This window comes from Ambystoma mexicanum, chromosome 5q, assembly GCF_040938575.1.
Source record: "Ambystoma mexicanum isolate Mex_15411 chromosome 5q, UKY_AmexF1_1, whole genome shotgun sequence".
In the NCBI taxonomy this organism is placed as follows: Eukaryota; Metazoa; Chordata; class Amphibia; order Caudata; family Ambystomatidae; genus Ambystoma; species Ambystoma mexicanum.
This window is the reverse complement of record NC_090933.1, coordinates 163,949,095-163,970,162: the sequence shown is the minus strand read 5'-3', so window position 1 is coordinate 163,970,162 and position 21,068 is coordinate 163,949,095. Positions and strand designations below refer to the sequence as shown.

Here is a 21,068-nt window from a genome sequence, read left to right as displayed (position 1 = left end):
AGTAGAACAATACAGGGCAAAAGCCATTCAGCCTGCTCATGATCCAATAGTCCAATAGTCTGCATTCCATAGCATACAGTTTATTATGCACATCTCACCTTCTCATAACTAACAACCTCCTGCTCTATGGCCTTGGCACAGCCCACCCACCACGTTATCCTCATGGGTCGACTTTGATTTTCCAAATGTAATATTATTGTTAGAGAAAGTTTCATTTTGCAGCTTTTCCAGCATTGTTTTAATGGGACCCTTGCACTATTTGCCAATTCCCTTGAATTCCGGCTGACATTTTAGGTGAGCAAAGGCCTTTTTTGCTTTACTCTCTTGCTCAACTGATTGATTTTGGGGGCACTGGTTAGTCAGGCTAAAAGTGCAGGGACTCCAAGCAGAGGCGTAGGCAGGGTAGGGCCTGAGGGGCAAGGCCTGCCCAAAATCTGCAAATGCCCACTCAGCAGCGCTGTGTGGGTATTTACAGATATTTTTGTCAGTGCAGTGGGCCCCACTACATTAGCATCAGGCTCCATTTGCTAGACAATCCTGGCTACGCCTCTGACTCCATGTATGTTTTTATTGTGTACCACACTTTAGGCATGTTTTAACCCTTTTCATTTTGTCTGGAAACATTTGTTATGCCTTTATCATGTTCCCAGAACAGGCTGGTGGAAGTGGCCATGGATAACAACGTTTTGTCATTCCATAACATGCATCTGTTTTACCCCCAAAACACAATGTTGAGTACCAGTAATATATTGACGAATGGCTAACCTGTGTGGTTTAGGAACTACCCTTTGGCTATCTTCCTGCACTCTCAGGCCAGAAACCTGCAAATAAGGGCATGCACGTCCAGGGGGTCCTGTTCAGGCCACCTGGCCAGTGTTTTGATTGACTAAAGCGGGTTACAACTGGGATTGGAACTATATGGTCTAAAGCCACCTTTCACCCAGTTGCTGTCTGCTTCTGGGCCAATGTTGGATAGATGGATGTACACAAATGGACTGTCAGTGCCAGTTTGAAAAGTGCAAATCCTTCCTATTGGAGGGCTGAGGCATCCCACTGGAGCCAAACATCCAATAACACGAATACTAGCACTGAAGACCCAGATGACTGCAACAGAAGGATCCTGCATTGCCAATGTACATCACCAGGGATCCTCTACTTCCTCTCCTGTGACCAGGCAAGATCCTTTTCAGTTCCTCCCTCACCTGGAATTGTGGGATCTACCAATCCTTTTCCCAGCATCATTGTACTGTCATTGTTGGACTTTGGAAATGTGCCGGGACCATCAGGTGAGGTAACTATTGACGAACCATTGACCAACCAGGACTCCCTATTGAAATGGGCAATATTCCATATAGGAACTGGAGATGTTGCAGATGTTCAGCTTGTATTCTAGGAACATCAGGACCTGCTACTACTGCTTTCCATACCTAAGGGATACCTGGATTGAGCCTGTTTTCCGCTGCCATATTGAGCTGGACCAGCCAACCCCACACTGGGTTTTCTTTGCTTCCTCTCTTCGTCTGATGTGTCCTAAAGGTTTATTCTCATTTTATTACCACTTTTCTCTCCCTTCGTACTTTTGTTTTGCCATTGTTGAACTGCATATACCTTTAATAAATGTAAAGTGTTTTGTAGTCTCCCTTTGAGATTTCTTACTGTGTACATAAATATGTGTATGTGTGCTACAGTGTATACTGTCATGTTTGTTTGAGCATAACACACAGTGTATGTTTATACTTCTGTAGAGAAATCTATTAATTGACTTTCTCCAAGTATTGTTAACTGTACCTACAGCAAATCCCTGGTCTCCAAATGCAAACTAAGTGTTCAGCCAAGGCTGCTTTGCAAGTGTTTGGCAATAGCAAGTGTCAAAAGGCTCTTGCTCATCACTTACGATGGACTCTCAGAACCCTCACACAATGCTTGATCTGAAAATTCCTCCTAACAATTATTTTGGGAATCCTTGATATGGCATCATATATCCCAAGAAGATATCCTACTTACAAGATAGAGTTTAGTTTATTAAAGGGCTATGTGTGACATATGAGGTGCAAGATAATTGAGCTTTCTGATTTTCAGTTGAATCCAATAAACCCTGGAAAAACACCAGCGGAAGAAAAGGGGCTTCCTCGGGTTAAACCGAAAAAAACACTGTTCCCCCTCCTTCCAGTGGTATCTTGGTGTGAGCAAGGATCGGAGGAAGTTTGGAGGGTGAAAAGGTGGCTGTAGAGGGAGGTTGGCATACAATAGGAGAAGGGCTCTAATCTGCCTCCCCAGTATGTATGTATGCTTTCTCCCATTGTTTTCTCTATTGACCCCTGACCTTATACAAAAACACTGCACAGTATATGCTACATCATTTTCTTTGTAAAAAAAAAAATATAAAATGAAGTTAAAACATTTGGCAGTAGTCAAGGGCTATTTTGAGGAATTGGAAATACATTTGAGCCATTGTTGTGGCTGCCTATTCACATCTCAGAATTGGTCAAAATTCCTCAAAATAGCCCTTGACCACTGACAACTATTCGTATTTACAAACAATGGTTTTAAATGACCCATTTTTGCCCCTTCTCCAAATATATTGTTTGCATAAGACATGCACAGACACAAAAAAAGTATGTTGCATAATTCTGTTGTAAAAAAATGTATTTGTCAGTTGCCCGGTGCTACTTTTTTCAATTGTAGCCAATTTTTAATCTTTTTCTGTGACTATCAATTCATGCAGCCCCAAAAAATAAATGTAACTAAAGATTTTCCGGAATTCCTTAAAATAGTTCCAGACTAGAGACAAATATGTATTCTTCAACTAAACAAGGATGTAACATACATTTTGCAGCACACGTATCTGTGCCCTCAGGCTGTCTTTGTAGCTATTCCAATACATGTAGTGCTGGAATAAGACGTGTATAAGCACTGCAAAGTTGGTTATATCATTTTTTAAATATATATATATATATATATGCATATATATATATATATGTTATTGAGCAGGAGCTGTTTTGTGAAATTTCAACCAACTGTTAGCCATTTTGCAACGACACATTCACTTGGCCCAAAAATAAAATACGGCCCTTAAATTTACCACACTTCCTCTTAGCAGCCCCTGACCACTGACAAATATGTTTTTCTTTTACAAATAAAAATAGTGTAACATTGTGTTTGAAGTATCTGCATTCATATTGCCAGGCTATTTGATTCTATTCCCGCACACATGCTGCGAGAAGGCACACAACAGGTGAGAGTGAGGTGGGTGTCAATGTGTTGTTGACCAAGTACATTGTTGCACAGTATAGTTACACTTTTGAGGCATTTCCTACTCCAGCACATTGAGGCCCTGCCAACTCGCTGTAGTCTCCACTTGAATGCCCGTGTAAAGCTAACTAGGTTAAAAGCAAGATGAAAGCTAGAGCTTGGGACTTATGTAGGGACATGGATAATCTACACGAGAAACCTCATTATTAGGAGTTTGCTAGGCAAGGATGGAATAGCCATACTTTGAATCCCTACTTGACAAAGTTAAGTGGAATAGCCCTTAAGTGCTTTGTCTTGTGTATGCGTTTGAACGTATTGCCAACAATAGAATTCATTGGTTCTTGGTCCAAAATCACTTACATAGAAAGATTATGTAGGATGTGTCATGAAAACATTGAAACATGTTGACATGTATTAACAAGTTAAAAGTAAATGGGTCAACAATATGTAAAGAGATATGCTCAAATTGTCATCAACATCGAGAACTGCTCAGGAGATCAATTTTGGTTCAGCGTATGTGGTGGAACATCGGCGATTGTGTGTTAGCGGCATTAGACATGTGGAGGGAGGCTTTAAAGTATATTAATTGCATCTGGCAGAATTTATAAATGATGGATGAAAGTATTGGATGTACATAAAATGTTGTTTTTTGTTTTAATATAATAGAACACTTAAGAAGTGAAGGGAACGTATTTCATTTTTTTTCGTTGTTATAAGGTTGTTCTTTTAAAGTGTTTATTTTTAATCGATTTCTTTTTTCTGTAATATATTTAGGTTGGTAATGATTTTTTATATAAATCTGCTTAAAGTTTTGACTAATATGGAACTAAATGCACAATAAAAAAATAAAAATATGAAAATATTTCACATCACAAATTGTGTTTGCTTTTTGGTTTACTCATGACAGTTTCTTGTAATGTTGATTTCCATGATATCATCAAGTATCGAAGCCTCATATCACTTCCTGTAACATCATTTTATGTGATTTCACACTGATGTCAATACAAATGCAAATTTTGGGTCCCCTGCAGGTCCTTTGTCATACAAGTTCTCACGCATAATAGAACCTGCCCAAAAAATGTATAAAGGGCATCATTCTGTACACAAAATTGCACACATTCTTTCCAGGGGCTGCCTTTCACTTACATCAGGTGCTGGTTTTCAGCAGACGTGATTTGGCAATCCCTTTTTAGAAACTGTGCCCTCAATAGTTTGTCCATTGTGAACATTGCATATCCCATGATATTTCTACTCCAAAAAGTTTGTATGTTTTGAATGCATGTTTTTCATATACACTCGAAAATACTGTTGCGCTACATTATTTTCCGCACAAACTGTATAAACCTTAATATACACAGAATTTTTGAAACTCCTGGAAAATCACTACTGAAACTGAAAAAACATAAGCACTGAAAACCTGAAACCCTATAGGTAATATAGTAAAAGCAAACTGAAAATAAAAATCACGTAATTCGTAAACCTGATTCAAGCCACAGCAGAGGTGGGGATTCGGGATGCAGAGAGTGGAGTGAGGGTAGCCATGTGCCCATGCATTGTTTTCGCTGAAGAAAGCTTGCCTTAGTCTGTAGACTGTAGTAATTTCTCAAGGGGCAACGAAAGGTGCAGAGATGGCACCCCTGTTGTCCCTTACAGGTGCAGATACAGCCCTTGATTATCTATTTAAGCCATCCACAAGCAGATGTATTGATGCTCAATAATTAATGAAGCATCTGAGGTCCTGAAGAAAGTGGTCACACCAACATGAGCCACTGAAACCGGTTGGCTGATACCCTTCAGGGATTTCCCATAATAATGGGATAGCCCATGTTAAAAAGTATGTGCACCAGTGTAGTCCACACAGTAAATGTTTTCTAAACAGTTGAAGTTCACAAAAGCAGGACAATTAAAATAACTAAAGGCCTTGCTAGAATTCACTACATTGGACATATCGCAAATTGTCGCTTTGTTCTTTTTAAACATATTTGAGCAATAGGGTCATCCTGTCTCTGTATTCTTACACTAGATGAATGATACACCTCTGGCACCAAGAACCCACACTGAGGTTGCAGATAGTATGGTTGGAGGGCCATTTAGATCAAATGAAAATATATGATGAATAACAACCAGTTGACTTAACTATACAGTTGTGTGAATACATGTTTGGGATAATGTGCAGAGTATGAAACCCACTCCAAGTCCCCATTGTGTTTACTACAATTGTAGATATACATTGAATGCTGTGACATGAGTCTGTTTGCTCCCTAATAATAATGAGTTTACTGCATTTTTAAAAAATGTGACTGATTCTATTTTAATGTGTTCTAAATAACACAATGTTCAAGTAATCTTGCTTGTAAAGATGAATGAGTGCCCTATTGGGATTACATGTTGTGATCTGCAGTGTGATCACATATCTCAAGCATCTTGCCAGAAGCTCACTGAGGTATCTGGCAGCTTTTTAAAATGTATTTTCTAGGTGTGTTTACGGATTTGCTGTAAGTGGGACTATTAGTGAGATTTTAAAGGGTGTGGGGTAACGTGAGCTGGTCTGGAGCTTGTATTACCCAGGTACCATATTGCAAAGATGCCTTTTGCAAATAGTCCTGGTCGCTTCACTTTTGCAATTTCTTGCTGCAGACATTGCAGTTTGTTTTTTGGAATGGCTACATGCATTAAAGTTTTTTTTGTGGAAAGGTTTCATGTGCTGATATGTGGTTGTGGGAAGACCACATACATTTTTGTGTATGTTTTTGGGGGAAAGACTACATACATTTTCCCACCTCATGGGAAGATGCTCTTAAGCAGGCAAGGAATATGGCAGAGAATTTCTCTTGGAGAACCAATGCTCCTCTAGAATAGATAAGGTCAGTTCAGTGAGCACTGAAAAGAAATCAGGAACAGGGGGTCTCCAAACAATCAGCACAGACACTCACATATGTTCACTCTCTCCTCTACACCAACAAACAATAGAATGGAGCTATACTCCTCGATCAATTCAGCCTAGCTGCACACATACCTACTCACCTCCATGAATGCTTCAACCATCTTAGAATGCAGCTATACCCCCACAAAAAAATCAGCCTACCTGCACACATAATCTCATACACAAGCACCACCACTGCCAGAATGCAGACCCCCAGGTCAATGTCCTTGCTGCACACATTGTACTGACCTCACACAGCCATCACACCACGACTAGCTACTCACTGCAATGGCTGCGCACATACTGAGTGCACCCAAGCACTATATACTACTCTACTCCCTCCATTGACCTGGACTACGGTCCCTGAGGGCATTCAACCCACAGTGCTTTGAGATCATACCAATGGTATGCACGGGGCTCTACAAATGCACAATAAGATAACATAACACTGCAATGTGTTGATGGGGAAAGTGGGGATAGGCTGCACATATTGCAATTTGTTGTGAAGTGCTGCATATATTTAACTACATATGTTGGGCCATTTTTGTGTGGAAATGCTACAAATGCTGCACTCTGTGTTGGGGAAACGCTGCATGCATTTGTGTATTGAGTTTGATTCAATGGTTGGCTTTGTCAGGGGGATTTTTACCATATGAAATGTGCAAATGTGGTTATTTCTGGATCTTGTGGTCTATGCAGGCTGCTCTGTGCTGAGTGTGTGCTAATGGTGCTCAGGTGTAAAGAAGTCTACTAAACTTCGGTTCTGATTTTTTTTATGTGAAGTGGTGTTTATCATGTGCTGGAAAATGTTTGTTAAACAAAAATACTTAGACCAACTATTCGGTATTCGTCCGAATAACACATTTTATATTCGGTGCACCCCTATTTAAAATGCATGACAATGAAATGCTTGGGCCAGTGTTTTGAAACCTGCGTATCTCCAATTTTGGACTATGCCACCCTTAACTACTCACCGTTTACTATGCTGGCGAGGGTTATTGGCAGTTGAAGATCAAAATATCTACAGAGGCGAAGGTTGCATACCTCTGGCTTAGAAGATAGATATACCTGTACTGGTTTACAACATTTGTCTACCACTGTCAACCACTGTCAGGTGTAGTTACTAGGAAGTGACGTCACGTGGTAATACAGCAAAACACTTGCCTCCTGTTGCGACCCCAACACCTTTAACACCGCAATGCTTTGCAAGCTAAACGTTTTGTGTTATTAAATAACTGGATGATTCTGAAATTTGAAACAAGAAATTCTAAATGCGAATTTCAAAGATGACTATCCACTTTCCAGTGATAACGATAAACAGCATTTCTAAGCAAGGCATGCATTCTAATGGGTTCTTGAACTCTGACAAGCCTGTGTTGTATTTGCAGATCTACCTCCGGTTCTTGGACTATGAAATGCAGAACTCCAACGAGTGCAAGAGGAATTTCGTGGCGGTCTACGATGGAAGTAGTTCAGTGGAGGATTTGAAAGCAAAGTTCTGCAGCACCGTCGCTAATGATGTGATGCTGCGCACCGGGCTGGGTGTCATCCGCATGTGGGCAGATGAAGGAAGCCGGACCAGCCACTTCCAGATGCTCTTCACATCCTTTCAAGAACGTAAGACTCAGTACAAACTCATTGCTATCCTCCGCTGTATGATGTGAAAGGCTGACCACAATCCTGTGTGTACCATGATGCAACATCACCAAACCAGAGGGATGATTGGCATGACTTAGGGATATGTGTTCATGCCTACAGATAGGAGCGATCCGTGTTGTATCCTGATACATAGTATACAAACAGGTATTAGATGTTGTCAGTTATCTCCCCAGGCCCGGATCACATTACCCACTTTTGTTGGTGCTGTATATTTTGGCGTGCTAGAAGGGCAAACATTTTCAGCCTTATTGTATGATACTTAAGTGCCACCGTTCTTATTTTGCATAGATTTGATTTGGTGGTGGTTATTTCATGTTAGATGCACACACGTCTTCCAGCACATCCTGCACTTGTTGGCAAATGGGCTCTGGAGGCTGCACTGACCCTGAGAGCATGTCCCTTCCTTTCAATCAATCTTTCCCTCTCCTTCTTTCAATCTCAAAGTAGAGGACTAGAGATGAAGACAAAGGAGGAAAGAAGGAAATGGTAAAGAAAACAATATAGTACAGAAGAGAAATAAAGATTAAAAGAAAGGCTGGCATGGACTAAGTCCATGGTGCATGCAGTGAGTACATATTAGAAAACAAGATACTTTTCGGACAATGATACAGTTTCATTGACTTATACCAGGGGTCTATAACCTGTTGTTCTACAGGTGTCTTACACTACATCTCCCATGATTCTTCATCATTGACTATGCTGGCTATGGGTAGTTGTAGTCCAAAAAGTCAGATGAGCCAAAGTTTGTAGACCAATGATTTATGCTAACAGTAGTGAAAACACAAGCAAAATAAGAACACTTAAAGCGCAAAATGTGCACTTTTTAAAATTCTGTACGGGATAAAACCTTATGTGATCTGAAATGGTGCTGATCCAACACAACGTGTGTGGTGAATAGTGGAGTGGAGGGGAGTTTATGTGACCACCCCCTGAAGAGCCAACATTTTACATAGTGTGGGCCTCATCACGAGTTTGGCTGTAACCCTTAAATCCGGCAGTAGCGCTATTACCGCCGGATTTAAGGGTTACCGCCCAACTCGTGATAAGGCCCATAACGTACTATCTGTTTTCACTTGATATATTCCACTGATTCTGAATCCTAGGGTTGCCATATTTGCATTGATAGTTTCTGTCAATGATCATACACTACAGTAAACTAGTGATTTTTAGCGCATCACATTGGCCCTTGATCCTTGAATTGCCATCAAAGCTCTGGTAAGTTCACACATTTTGCAACAGAGTCTATGGGGCTCTAATCGCAGTACAAAGTGCTATGTATCCTGCTGCAAGTTTGGGAGTTCTGGGTATTCTCTGTCAGTGACTGCCGAAGAGTCATTTATCCCAACAGCACTTTTTTCACGTGTTTGAGGGGACGTCTGAAGACGTGGATGTCACTTTCTACGAGACTGACTTTACATTGTTACCATATTTTTCAAGCTGTGCCTTCCAGGTATGTCTGTGTTGTCCTCTTTCTATTTGAAGTCTTTTGTCGCAATCTATCTGTGGTTAACAGTTGTCTATGCTTGGGGTTCTTCTCTCTGTATAAGTATTACACAACTACGTAGATCGTGTTGACCACAGAGTGGCATTTAATTTAGATGTGTTCTTGTGGTTGGGTTTTACAGTGGGCATTGTATCTCTATTTTGCTGTATTCATTTTCAGATGAAGTTAGTACCTCTCTGGAAATCTTCTGTTTCTCTGGGTTACGTATCTCTCTTTGTTTGCCATGTACAAATCTCTTCAGCATTTTGGGGTTTTGATGTCCAGTTCTATTTGAATGGTATTGCATTTATTTTGAAATCATTATTGATTCTGACATGTGATCACATCCAGAGTATCACAGAGAGGTTACTACCTTGCACCTTAGCCTTTTCAGAAGATAATGCAAGCATGGGCTTTATGTGGGGGTGTTTGATGGCATTGGTAATATTTCCAGAGGTGCTAAAGGTCACCAGACATGCAGATATCTTTTGTTTTGCAATATCTCTAAAATGATCTTGAACTCGCATGGGGTGTTTCTGAAACATCATGAATTTGGTCTCTCTTTGGTTTACTTTTAGGCACTGGGTCTTGCCGTGCTTTTTCGGTAAGCAATTGCTTTATATCAGCCCATGTTCAGGTCAGGACAATGTGGTCATAATTATTGAGAAAGAAGTTGATCTTCATATCCCGCAAGAGTCGTCCAAAGTCTGGTGATTCTCCTTAATTCTTTGTCAGGTCACGATTGCATATTTGGGAAAGGGTTGGCATGAGTCAGCAAGCATGTCTCACACCTTGTTCCTGATAAACATTGTCTGTTGTTTATTTACAGTCAGTCTTCTGTCTGAAAGAGGGTTGTTCCATGACATAAAACAGCTGTGCCCACTGGCCTTTTAAAGGACTTGTAAGAGGATATATGTTCGCCACATCGAGCCAGATGCTTTTTGGAAGTCAACAAAGCATGCATATGTGTCTCCATTTTGTAATCATTTTCATGTATTCATGTCTAATTGATTGTATATCCATTGCTGCTTCTTCTATTATATCACTGCCTAATTTCGAGATGTGTATTTATTTGTATTTATTTAAGAGCAGGGCTTTATTTCAACCAAAAGAACTTACAAGGTAAGCAATAGCAGATTTCAGAGATAGTGAAAAAGAGTATTCTTGGATTACATTTTGTATACGAGTGAAGAGTGAATAAGAGTAGGAACAGGTACCAGGGGCAGGGACTGGAAGACATTACATTATTTTGTTGATTCTTTATATTTTCTGTAAACATTATAGATTGTATAGTAAAATGTTTCATCAACTCCATAAATGATTTTTAATATTGTTTTAATAACGAGAGCCTGAAACCAGCACTAACATATTTACCCAACCATAAGGGTAGTCCTGAGAGTAGATTGCAGCAAAGATCGGTTTGTGGTTTGTTTGGATAGGCGGGTGCATAGTTTGGGAAGCTCCTCCTATTGCTAGCAGGTGAAGTGTGAGCCTCCTTTTGAAGAGTTCCTCTGAAAATATGGCTTTGATGGACTAAGAGAGTGAGAGGTCCAGTGCAATGGGCAAGCAGGAAAAAGCAGAGAAACTGGGAGGAGGCACGTTGTGTGGGAACTGATAAATTGTTAAGAGAGGAGGTGCAACGAAGTCAAGAGGGAGAATTCAGAAAAACTGCATTCAGTGAGGTTGGGGGGACCAGACAATGGATGGATTTATAGGTAAGTAGCAGGCATTTATAGGGAGTGTGATGTTTCATTGTGATGACCCAACAACTGCCTGCCTGATAACTTCAAATGTGTCCATGCTGTAAGAGGATTCAATTCAACACTACAGCTAAGTCAATGCCTAGTCTTGGATACTGAATGGAAACCCTTATTGATATATCTTTACGTCCAGTTCATGCGTTCTGGATGACTACCCCTATATAACACCCCTCTCTTGGAATCCCCCTGACCCCACTGAGCCAAGAAGTAGTTCTGTTTTGCAAGTTTAAAAGGTTTATTTGATAATTTAAACAATAGATATATATATCTGTCAGAATCGGAAACTACCACCCCCGAAGACTCCTCACCTGACTCCTTAGAGGAATCCTCCTTAGTAGATGTCTTTGGTCTTCTTCTCTCCTCCTTCTTGATCTCCTGCGGGTCTTCGTCTGTCTTGGTGCTCTTCCTTCCCTTCTTGTCCTTCTTGCGCTCGTAGAGATAGGGACGAGCTCCGCTTGAGGCCACCCTGACAGTGGTAGGAACAAGCTGTCAGGTGGACCCAGGGGAGCCAGTCCCGTAACGTCAGGGAAAAAGCCAGTGACGGCAGAAAAAACCCTGTTAGATGGTGAGTCCTTGCTGGCAGGGAGTGTGTCGGAAGTGGAGGGCTGATGTCGAAAAAGGATTGGAAGAGAGTCCACTGCGATCCAAGGAAGGCTAAGCGGAGGCTGTACACGAGTAGTCAGGAGGAATGGTAAGGCTATAATGCAGGTAAGAGTGAGAGAGGGAGAGAGAGAGAGAGCTGGTACAGGAGAGCGAGAGAGAGAGAAGAATGAGAGCGTGAACAGTAGCGGGAGCGAGCAAGGAGGGGAGAGAGCGAAATAGTAAGGAGAGTGAGCGGGAGCGGAAGCGTAAGCACAAAAGTCAGGTATCTAGCGAAAGTGAGAGAGAGAGCAAGCGGAGCGAAAGCATATGCACAAGAGTCAGGTATCTAGCGAAAGCGAGATAAAGAGCAAGCGGAGCGAAAGCATATGCACAAGAGTCAGGTATCTAGCGAAAGCGAGAGAGAGAGCAAGCGGGAGAGAAGTAATGGAGGGGCACAAAGGATGGCTTGACAGTACGAGCCCGAACAAAAGGAAAGAGCCGAGAAAACAGGGAAGCCAAGGCGGGCTGAGTACTAGGTAGATAAAGTATCAAGGGACCGAGCTTAAGGAGCGGCACTGCAGGCGATGTTAGCGAAAGGCTGACAATGCGAGTTGCAACGCACAGCGTTGTGGGCGTGGCTACCTTTTAAAGGAAAAGGACCAAAAAGACTAGAACGGTAAGGACCGCAAGGTGCCTAAGTAAGCCTCCATCTTTTCCACAGTGTCCAGGGTCGCGTTGTGACAGTATGCCCCCTTCTCATCTGGGGTTCCCCGGGCTTACCCGGATGAAGGCGGTGAAAAAGACGTACCAAGCGAGGGGCATGGATGTGGCTTCTAGGTTCCCAGGTACGCTCTGCAGTGGAGTACCCCTTCCAATGTACCAGGTACTGAACTGTACCATGTCTGTAGCGAGAGTCCACCAGCCTCTCCACCTCGTATTCCTCAGGTTCTGGGTTATCGGGAATTGATGAGCGTGGCACTGTCCGACCATGCGGATCTGATAGACAGTCCTTGAGAAGGGACGAGTGGAACACAGGGTGGATGCGCTTCATACTGTGAGGAAGCTTCAGGCGAAAGGCCACCGGATTGATCTGTGCGGAAATGGGGAAAGGCCCAATGAATCTGGCAGAAAACTTCCCTGGGTGTAGCCAGCGTGGTAAGAATTTAGTGGACAACCAAACCTTTGTGCCAACAGTCCATTTGGGGTTTTGAGATCTCTTCCTGTAAGCGTACCTCTTGTGGAGCTCCCTGCTGGTCTCCAAGTTCTTCTTAGCCTCCCCTTGTATACGTCTTAGTTCACTAAGCCTTTGGTCAACCGCAGGGACAGCAGTCGATGGTATTCCGACCAAGGGGATATGCATGGGATGAAAGCCATAGGAGAAAAAGAATGGACTGATTCCTAGGGAAGAGTGTACTGTATTATTATAGGCGAATTCCACCGTGGAGAGAAAAGATGTCCAACTCTCCTGTTCTTGACCACAGAAACAACGAAGGTACTGTTCTAAAGTGGAGTTCAGACGCTCAGTTTGTCCGTTGCTTTGGGGGTGATAACCAGAAGAGAGAGCTCTACTGATTCCCAGAGTCTTGCACAGTGTAGACCAGAAACGAGAAGTGAATTGAGAGCCTCTGTCGGAAACAATAGTTTGGGGTAGACCGTGAAGCCTAACCACATCTCTCAGAAAAACCTCAGCTACTTCTGGAGCCGATGGTAGACCAGGTAGAGGAGAAAAGTGTGCCATCTTACTCAGGGAATCTACTGTAACCATGATGGCGGTAGAACCCATAGAGAGAGGAAGATCCACAATAAAATCAGTAGAAATGTGTTCCCAAGGATGTGCTGGTAAAGGTCCTTGTTGAAGAAGACCCAAAGGGCGATGCGTAGAGGGCTTACTGGAGGCGCAAACAGGACATGCGGCTACATAAGCCTTCACATCCTTGGCTAAAGTGGGCCACCAGAAATACCTTGATACCAAATTGGTCGTGGCTCCTTGCCCCTTGTGGCCAGCAGAGGGTAGATCGTGACACCAAGACATAGCTTGACTTTGAAGCTCTTTAGACGGAAGGAACAGGGTGTCCTTGTAGAAATACACTGTCCCTCTTTTCTCCAAAGAAGACAGACGGTCGTTGGGTATCTGGGTAGAACTAGTGGTACGTTCAACCTCTTGTAGAAATGAATTGACCACCCCTAATATCCTTTTCCCCGAAAGAATCTCTTCAGGTTTGTGTCCTTCTACTGGACATTCTTCTCCTAGGCTCCGGGATAAGGCATCAGCCAACACGTTCTCCTTCCCCGGAAGATACGTGATGTCAAAGTCAAATTGGGAGAAGAAATATGCCTACCGGGCATGTCTGGAATTGCGACACTCCATTTGTTGGAGTACCTTGAGGTTCCTATGATCCGTTCTCACCAGAAATGGATGGGCAGCCCCCTGTAACAGATGTCTCCACTCGACACAAGCCTGGCGGATGGCCAACAATTCCCGTTCCAATACCGAGTAGTTTCTTTCACTCGGGGTGAGTGTCCGGGAGTAGTACGCCACCGGGTGTTCGATACCATCCTTACCAGACTGTAATAAGGCTGCTCCTATGGCACCTCCAGAGGCGTCCGTTTCAACCACAAAAGGAAGGGACTGATTGGGTTGAATGAGGATGGGCGCAGTGGTGAAGGCTTCTTTGAGTACCTGGAAAGCTTGTTCTGCCTTCGAGTTCCATGAAAATTCTTGACCTTTCTTTAGTAGGTTAGTAATGGGTAGCACGATCTCCGAAAAATTTGGGATAAAGCGTCTGTAAAAGTTTGAGAGACCCAAGAACCTTTGTATATCCTTAGGGCTGCTGGGAGTGGGCCATAGAAGTACCGCCTTCACCTTCTCGGGATCCATCTGAACTCCTTCTTTGGAGAGAATAAAGCCTAGGTAGGGAACAGACGAGGATTCGAAGATGCACTTTTCTGGCTTTAACAATAAATGATTCTCTTGTAGTCTTCTTAACACCTGCTCAACGTGTCTGTGGTGTTCGGCCGGAGAAGAAGAGAAGACAAGAATGTCGTCAAGATAGACTACTACAAAAGAGTATAGCAGGTCTGAGAATATCTTGTCCACAAACCGTTGGAAAACCGCCGGGGCATTTACCAGTCGGAAGGGCATCGCTCGATATTCAAAGTGTCCCAGAGGAGTTCTAAAGGCGGTTTTCCACTCATCTCCCTCCTTGATTCTCAACAAATGATAGGCACCTCGAAGGTCTAGTTTGGTGAAAATGTTAGCCCCTTCAACTGCTTCCAGTACTTCCTTTATAAGAGGCATGGGATATCTGTCTCTTATAGTCATACGGTTCAAACCTCGATAATCAATACACGGTCTCAATTCGGAGGTCCCTTTCTTGGGTACAAAGAACATAGAAGCTCCGGCAGAGGAGCGTGACTCTCTGATGAGACCGTTCTGAAGGTTTGCGTCCAGATATTCCTTAAGGGCCCTTCTTTCTGGGAGAGACATGGGATACATTCGGCCAAAAGGAACTGATGCACCTGGTTTTAATTCAATGGAGCAGTCTTCAGGCCGATGAGGAGGTAAAGAGCGTGGTAGTTCATCTTGAAAAAGTTCGGCGTATTGTTGGTAGCAGAGCGGCACCATCTGCACCACTGAGGCGGACTTAGGAGTAGGGATTCCCTTACCGGGAACCGGATTGGTCTGGAGAAGGCAGGAAGAAGTACAGAAAGAAGACGAAAAGCATATAGTGTTGGCTGACCAGTCAATAGTAGGATTATGCCTACGTAGCCATGGTATACCCAGTATAATTGGGAAGTGTGCGGCTCTTATCACATCGAAAACAATCTGTTCCTGGTGTTGAAAAAGAAGCATAGTAGCGGGTAAGGTTTCTTGTACAATGGGCCCGGAGGAGAGTGGAGTTCCATCCACTCCTTCTACGGGTAAGGAATGGCTCTTTTGTAGAAAAGGCACCCCCTGATCTTGAGCCCACTGGACATCGATGAAATTACCCGCAGCACCACAGTCCAACATAGCCAAGACCTCAACAGTGGGATTGGGCTCGAAAGTGAGATGAATGGTGAACACCAACAATCTGTTATCATCTTCTATAGCCTTCTGACAAGTAAGGTTGCAGGGATTGATCGTCTCTGCCCGGTTCTTATCCCTGCTCAAGACCGAGGAGAAGCGTTTCCCGAACTTCTTGGAGGTACTTCGGGGCAGTTCCGGAGCAAATGCTTAGAAGATCCACAGTACATGCAGAGACCTAGATCTCTACGTCTCTTTCTCTCCTCTGGAGTCAGGGGGCCTCTAGTAGTTCCGATCTGCATTGGTTCTTCAGTCTGGCTCCGATTAGGAAGAGAAACTGGAGTAGTACTGGTAGAAGGAAGGTTTCGGAACCTCCTCCTTTCATGTCTTCGCTCTTGAAGTCGGTATTCCAGCTGAAGAGTCAAAGTCACTAGTTCTTGGAAGGAGGTCGGACGAGCCACTCTGGCTAGCTCGTCTTTGAGATCGTCATGGAGTCCCCGGCGAAAGAGGGTTTGTTGAGCAGAGTCAGGCCATCCTGCATCCTTTGCCAGACTGATAAAAGCAGAAGTAAAAGTTTGAACATCTTGATTCCCTTGACGAATGTCCAAGAGGGCTTCATAAGAGGAAAACTGAACCTCAGGTCTGTCGAATCTGGCTCTCATCTGTTGGGTAAATAGGGAATAATCGTTGACTGCTGGATCGGATTGGGATATCAACGGGGTGGCCCAAGCCAAGGCGTTTCCGACGAGATTAGCAACAAGGAAACCAACCTTGGACCTGTCCAATTCGTAGGCCTTCGGTCTAAAAGAGAAATAGACCATGCAAGCATCCAGGAATTACTTCAAATGCTTTGGATTGCCGTCATATTTTCCAAAAGAGAATGACTGTGGAGGCAAGTCGCCACGAGTGTCATCTCGTACTGCGATCTGTTGTCGTAGACTGACATTTTCGGTTCGGAGATTCTGTACTTCGGTCTGAAGGCCTTGGATAGCAGCTACCATCTCCTGAAACTGCTCTAGGGAGGCCATGTTGACTTGTGGGCGTTGCAAACTGTCAGAATCGGAAACTACCACCCCCGAAGACTCCTCACCTGACTCCTTAGAGGAATCCTCCTTAGTAGATGTCTTTGGTCTTCTTCTCTCCTCCTTCTTGATCTCCTGCGGGTCTTCGTCTGTCTTGGTGCTCTTCCTTCCCTTCTTGTCCTTCTTGCGCTCGTAGAGATAGGGACGAGCTCCGCTTGAGGCCACCCTGACAGTGGTAGGAACAAGCTGTCAGGTGGACCCAGGGGAGCCAGTCCCGTAACGTCAGGGAAAAAGCCAGTGACGGCAGAAAAAACCCTGTTAGATGGTGAGTCCTTGCTGGCAGGGAGTGTGTCGGAAGTGGAGGGCTGATGTCGAAAAAGGATTGGAAGAGAGTCCACTGCGATCCAAGGAAGGCTAAGCGGAGGCTGTACACGAGTAGTCAGGAGGAATGGTAAGGCTATAATGCAGGTAAGAGTGAGAGAGGGAGAGAGAGAGAGAGCTGGTACAGGAGAGCGAGAGAGAGAGAAGAATGAGAGCGTGAACAGAAGCGGGAGCGAGCAAGGAGGGGAGAGAGCGAAATAGTAAGGAGAGTGAGCGGGAGCGAAAGCGTAAGCACAAAAGTCAGGTATCTAGAAAAAGCGCGAGAGAGAGCAAGCGGAGCGAAAGCATATGCACAAGAGTCAGGTATCTAGCGAAAGCGAGATAAAGAGCAAGCAGAGAGAAAGCATATGCACAAGAGTCAGGTATCTAGCGAAAGCGAGAGAGAGAGCAAGCGGGAGAGAAGTAACGGAGGGGCACAAAGGATGGCTTGACAGTACGAGCCCGAACAAAAGGAAAGAGCCGAGAAAACAGGGAAGCCAAGGCGGGCTGAGTACTAGGTAGATAAAGTATCAAGGGACCGAGCTCAAGGAGCGGCACTGCAGGCGATGTTAGCGAAAGGCTGACAATGCGAGTTGCAACGCACAGCGTTGTGGGCGTGGCTACCTTTTAAAGGAAAAGGACCAAAAAGACTAGAACGGCAAGGACCGCAAGGTGCCTAAGTAAGCCTCCATCTTTTCCACAGTGTCCAGGGTCGCGTTGTGACAATATCACACTTTATAATAAATTAATAATTGAATATCACACTTAATCTGAGCAGTAATCAATAATGGATAGTCCGGCACTAGCACACTTCTTTAAAATCAATGATGAGTGGTTATAGGATGGATAAGATAGCAACAATACTTTTATGGTTTGAAATGAGTGCAAGGTGGAATGAAATTGCAGTACAGAAATACTCAATATGATTTCAACAAAACAATGTAATCACTTTTCTCTGGCAATCCACTCCCCCCTTTATGCAATGCAAGGAAATGGAAGGAAAGCACACAGTTCTCAGAAATGCAATCAAATGTAATTCAGTTCACCCCAGCAAGCTTAGACTACAGAAGTTTGAAACACAGGCCCAAAATGCTTTTATATGTGCTGGCAATGAAGTGAAAAATATGCTAAAATGCTTTTAATTCCCTCTAGAGGTTCAGGGTGAGTGGTATCTAGTTAATATTAGTCCAGGCTCACTCTAGCAATGATTCAGGGATGGTTCTTAAGAGGCAAACGAATTTTTAGCAAGAAAGCAAGGAAGCTGCTGTTTTCACACGTGGCTGGATTTTTAACCAAATCGCAAATCGCGGTAAAATTCGCGAGTGCGAGGATCGTGATTACGGCAAAAGTATAAGGAATAGCAAGTCGGTTCTAGGCTTGTTGAAAAGCTGAGATTCTAAGCTTTCAGAGGAAAGTTAAACCAAGTTCAAACGGTTCCAGAGATACGGACGATTAAATAAAGGTAGTTTTTCGGATTTGAAACAACTCAAAATGACAAGTGACAGCTTTGCAAATGACAGGTGACAGTTAGGAGGCAGTTCTGGTTAGATTAAAATAGATTGAATTATATTATTTTAACTAAGAGATTGGTTCTGCACAGTTCTGCTAGGTACTCACAATATATTTAGAAATAGGCCTCGCCACGGATCTGGTCAGGTTTTGGACTGGACTCCGGTCTGGTCTCGGCACTTCACAGTGATCTGGGTCAGCTCTCTGGTTCTGCTAACAGCGGTCTGGGTCTCTGGTTCTGATCAGGTCTGTGGGTCCGGATACAGCGGTCTCCGGTTCAGCTGGTCTCTCTCTGGATACAACACTGCTTTCTGGCAAATGGCAAGAGTTCTTGCAAAGAATTCAAACAGCTCGCCTGGCTGTGAATAGTTGCAATGATTTGAGGCCTGCTAAAGAGGGATTTAGCTTGTAGTTGACCTCTCTGCTACAAATTCTGAAGTAAAGTCTTGGTCTCTGAAGGTGGATAGATTGAAGTCTCTGTGTTGGCTCTCTGGAGGTTGATGGAGGTAAAGTATGTATTTTCCCGGCAGAGCGTCCCGCAGCAGATGGAATAGAATGTCCCTATCTGTCCTGACTGTCTGCTTTTATGTGTTTTGAAAGTGGGTGGAGAGGCTATCTTTCTAGGCCCTACCCCTCTCCACTTGTCATTTGCCACTTCCTCCTCTTCCCCTTGATTGGGGGAATGAAATGAAGTGTCATCATGATGAGGTCTGTTTATGATACAGAGAACCCACCCCTGTCAACTTTACACACAATCTATATTTGACCTAAAGACATATTTCATAGCTACACAGTGGTTTGAAATGACATGCACCCATCACATATCACATGAGGTATCCCCTGTTCAAACTCTGCTCTTCCTGGGGGCTTGGGTTCAAAAATGGCAACATATTTCACTTTTTGGTTGGGTTACCAATATTGGATTTGTCCCCGCATTTGCACAAATGTTCGCAAAGCATGTGGGCATTAGGTGGTGGAGTGTCAGATTTTTAACATACATACATTTAGAGTAATATCCTCTTTTCCGCTAAAAACCCCCCTGAACATACCACCGGGTCCTAACACGTCTTCAAATGTGCACAGAAAAATCACAAGAATAATGATATCACTTATAAAATTTTCACAAGTCCGCTCTATGAATGATCCATCTTTTTAGATTTATGTTCTGGCCCCAAAGGGGTGTGGTTTCCCAGGTCACATGGTGTAGAAACCAGTTTATCCAGTTTCTGCCAAGCTCAGAGACCCTGCCCCTCCCAGCTTCTGCCAAGAGGAAGCTATTTTACGGTCCCCCTAATAAACCATCTGCCTGGGCCCTGGAAGGCCCATTGTTCAAAAGGAAGCCATTTACGACTACCCTAATAAACCATCTGCCTGGGCCCAGGACAGGCCTTTGTTCAACTCCCTGTAGCTGCTCCACCCCTAATCTAATCAGAGAGGTGACAACTCCTTTTGGCAAGGGGAAGAGTGGCTGAGCAGGTTTTAACTCCTGTGGGGGTAGATGTCAGGCAGAATTCAGTTCCTTAAGCCAGGCCCCAGCTAATGTCACTTCTAGTTACCCAGTTTTCTGCATTCAAATAAACTAACAATTTTTACACATGCAGCTAGAATGCTGATTCTAAGTTTAAAACTATGACATTTAAACAATTGAAACCTATGTGACACTCAAAAGTAGGTCACTCATTTCTTTTAAACATTTAGATTTTTAGTGTCTTTCAGTCCAAATTTACTTAGACTGCTGAAATCCACAGCTCAGCCAGTTTTGCTATGAACATTATTTTAGGCTCATCCTCTGTCCAGATTTTGTATGCCCACAAGACTTTATTCTGTCAAATGTCTGCTGGTGTTCAGTGAGATTGTTGGATATTCTGCAATGTTTGAAATGGGCATTCTGAGCTTGCCTTCAGAGAAACAAAGGGTGATTTTTAAAGTGCTTTCTAGCGAACAGGCACTGCTGTTTTTCTCTTTGGCACCCCATTTCACTCATGGCTCTTCTGACCCAGCACACCCGCACCGGGGGGTGGCAAGTCAGGCGACCATTTTGGTGTGCGCACAAACTGCGCGGTTTTCATAGATTCTGGCGCACATGTGGGCTTTTTCGGCCATCTTGGATTTCCTAAGCCCACAGCACCAAATGTTGTAGCATAATAGTCCAAAGGTGGGTCAGAACACCCAACAATGCAAACAGGAAAACCAAAAGAGGTGGTGGATTGGCAGTCATTCACAAAGAACACCCAGAAATCAAACTCGAAGACCTATTAAACATCCATATGTGTAAATCCCTAATCCTACACCTATCAGCAAACCGCAGAACAAACCTGAAATTCATATTGATATGCAGACAGCCAATTTATGATGCAACGTTCGTAGACGCCTTCATGGAATCAATCACCAACATAGCCATCAAGCACAATCATCTGATCGTCCTCAGAGACTTCAACATCTGTTCGATGAAGAAACCACAGCCACACAAAAACTCTAGACAGCCAACTAGCAGCAATAAATCTACACCAAC

The 21,068-nt window shown here is 43.6% G+C and overlaps 1 protein-coding gene across 4 annotated transcripts in view; it reads left to right on the top strand.

Moving 5' to 3' along the window:
* NETO1 (neuropilin and tolloid like 1) overlaps positions 1–21,068 on the top strand; it is a 1,259,189-nt gene that overhangs the window by 819,474 nt on the left and 418,647 nt on the right. For all 4 annotated transcript variants that reach the window (XM_069620705.1, XM_069620706.1, XM_069620704.1 and 1 more), the window contains exon 7: positions 7,564–7,792. In XM_069620705.1, coding sequence (XP_069476806.1) covers positions 7,564–7,792 — 229 coding nt within the window. The remainder of the gene's footprint in view (positions 1–7,563; positions 7,793–21,068) is intronic.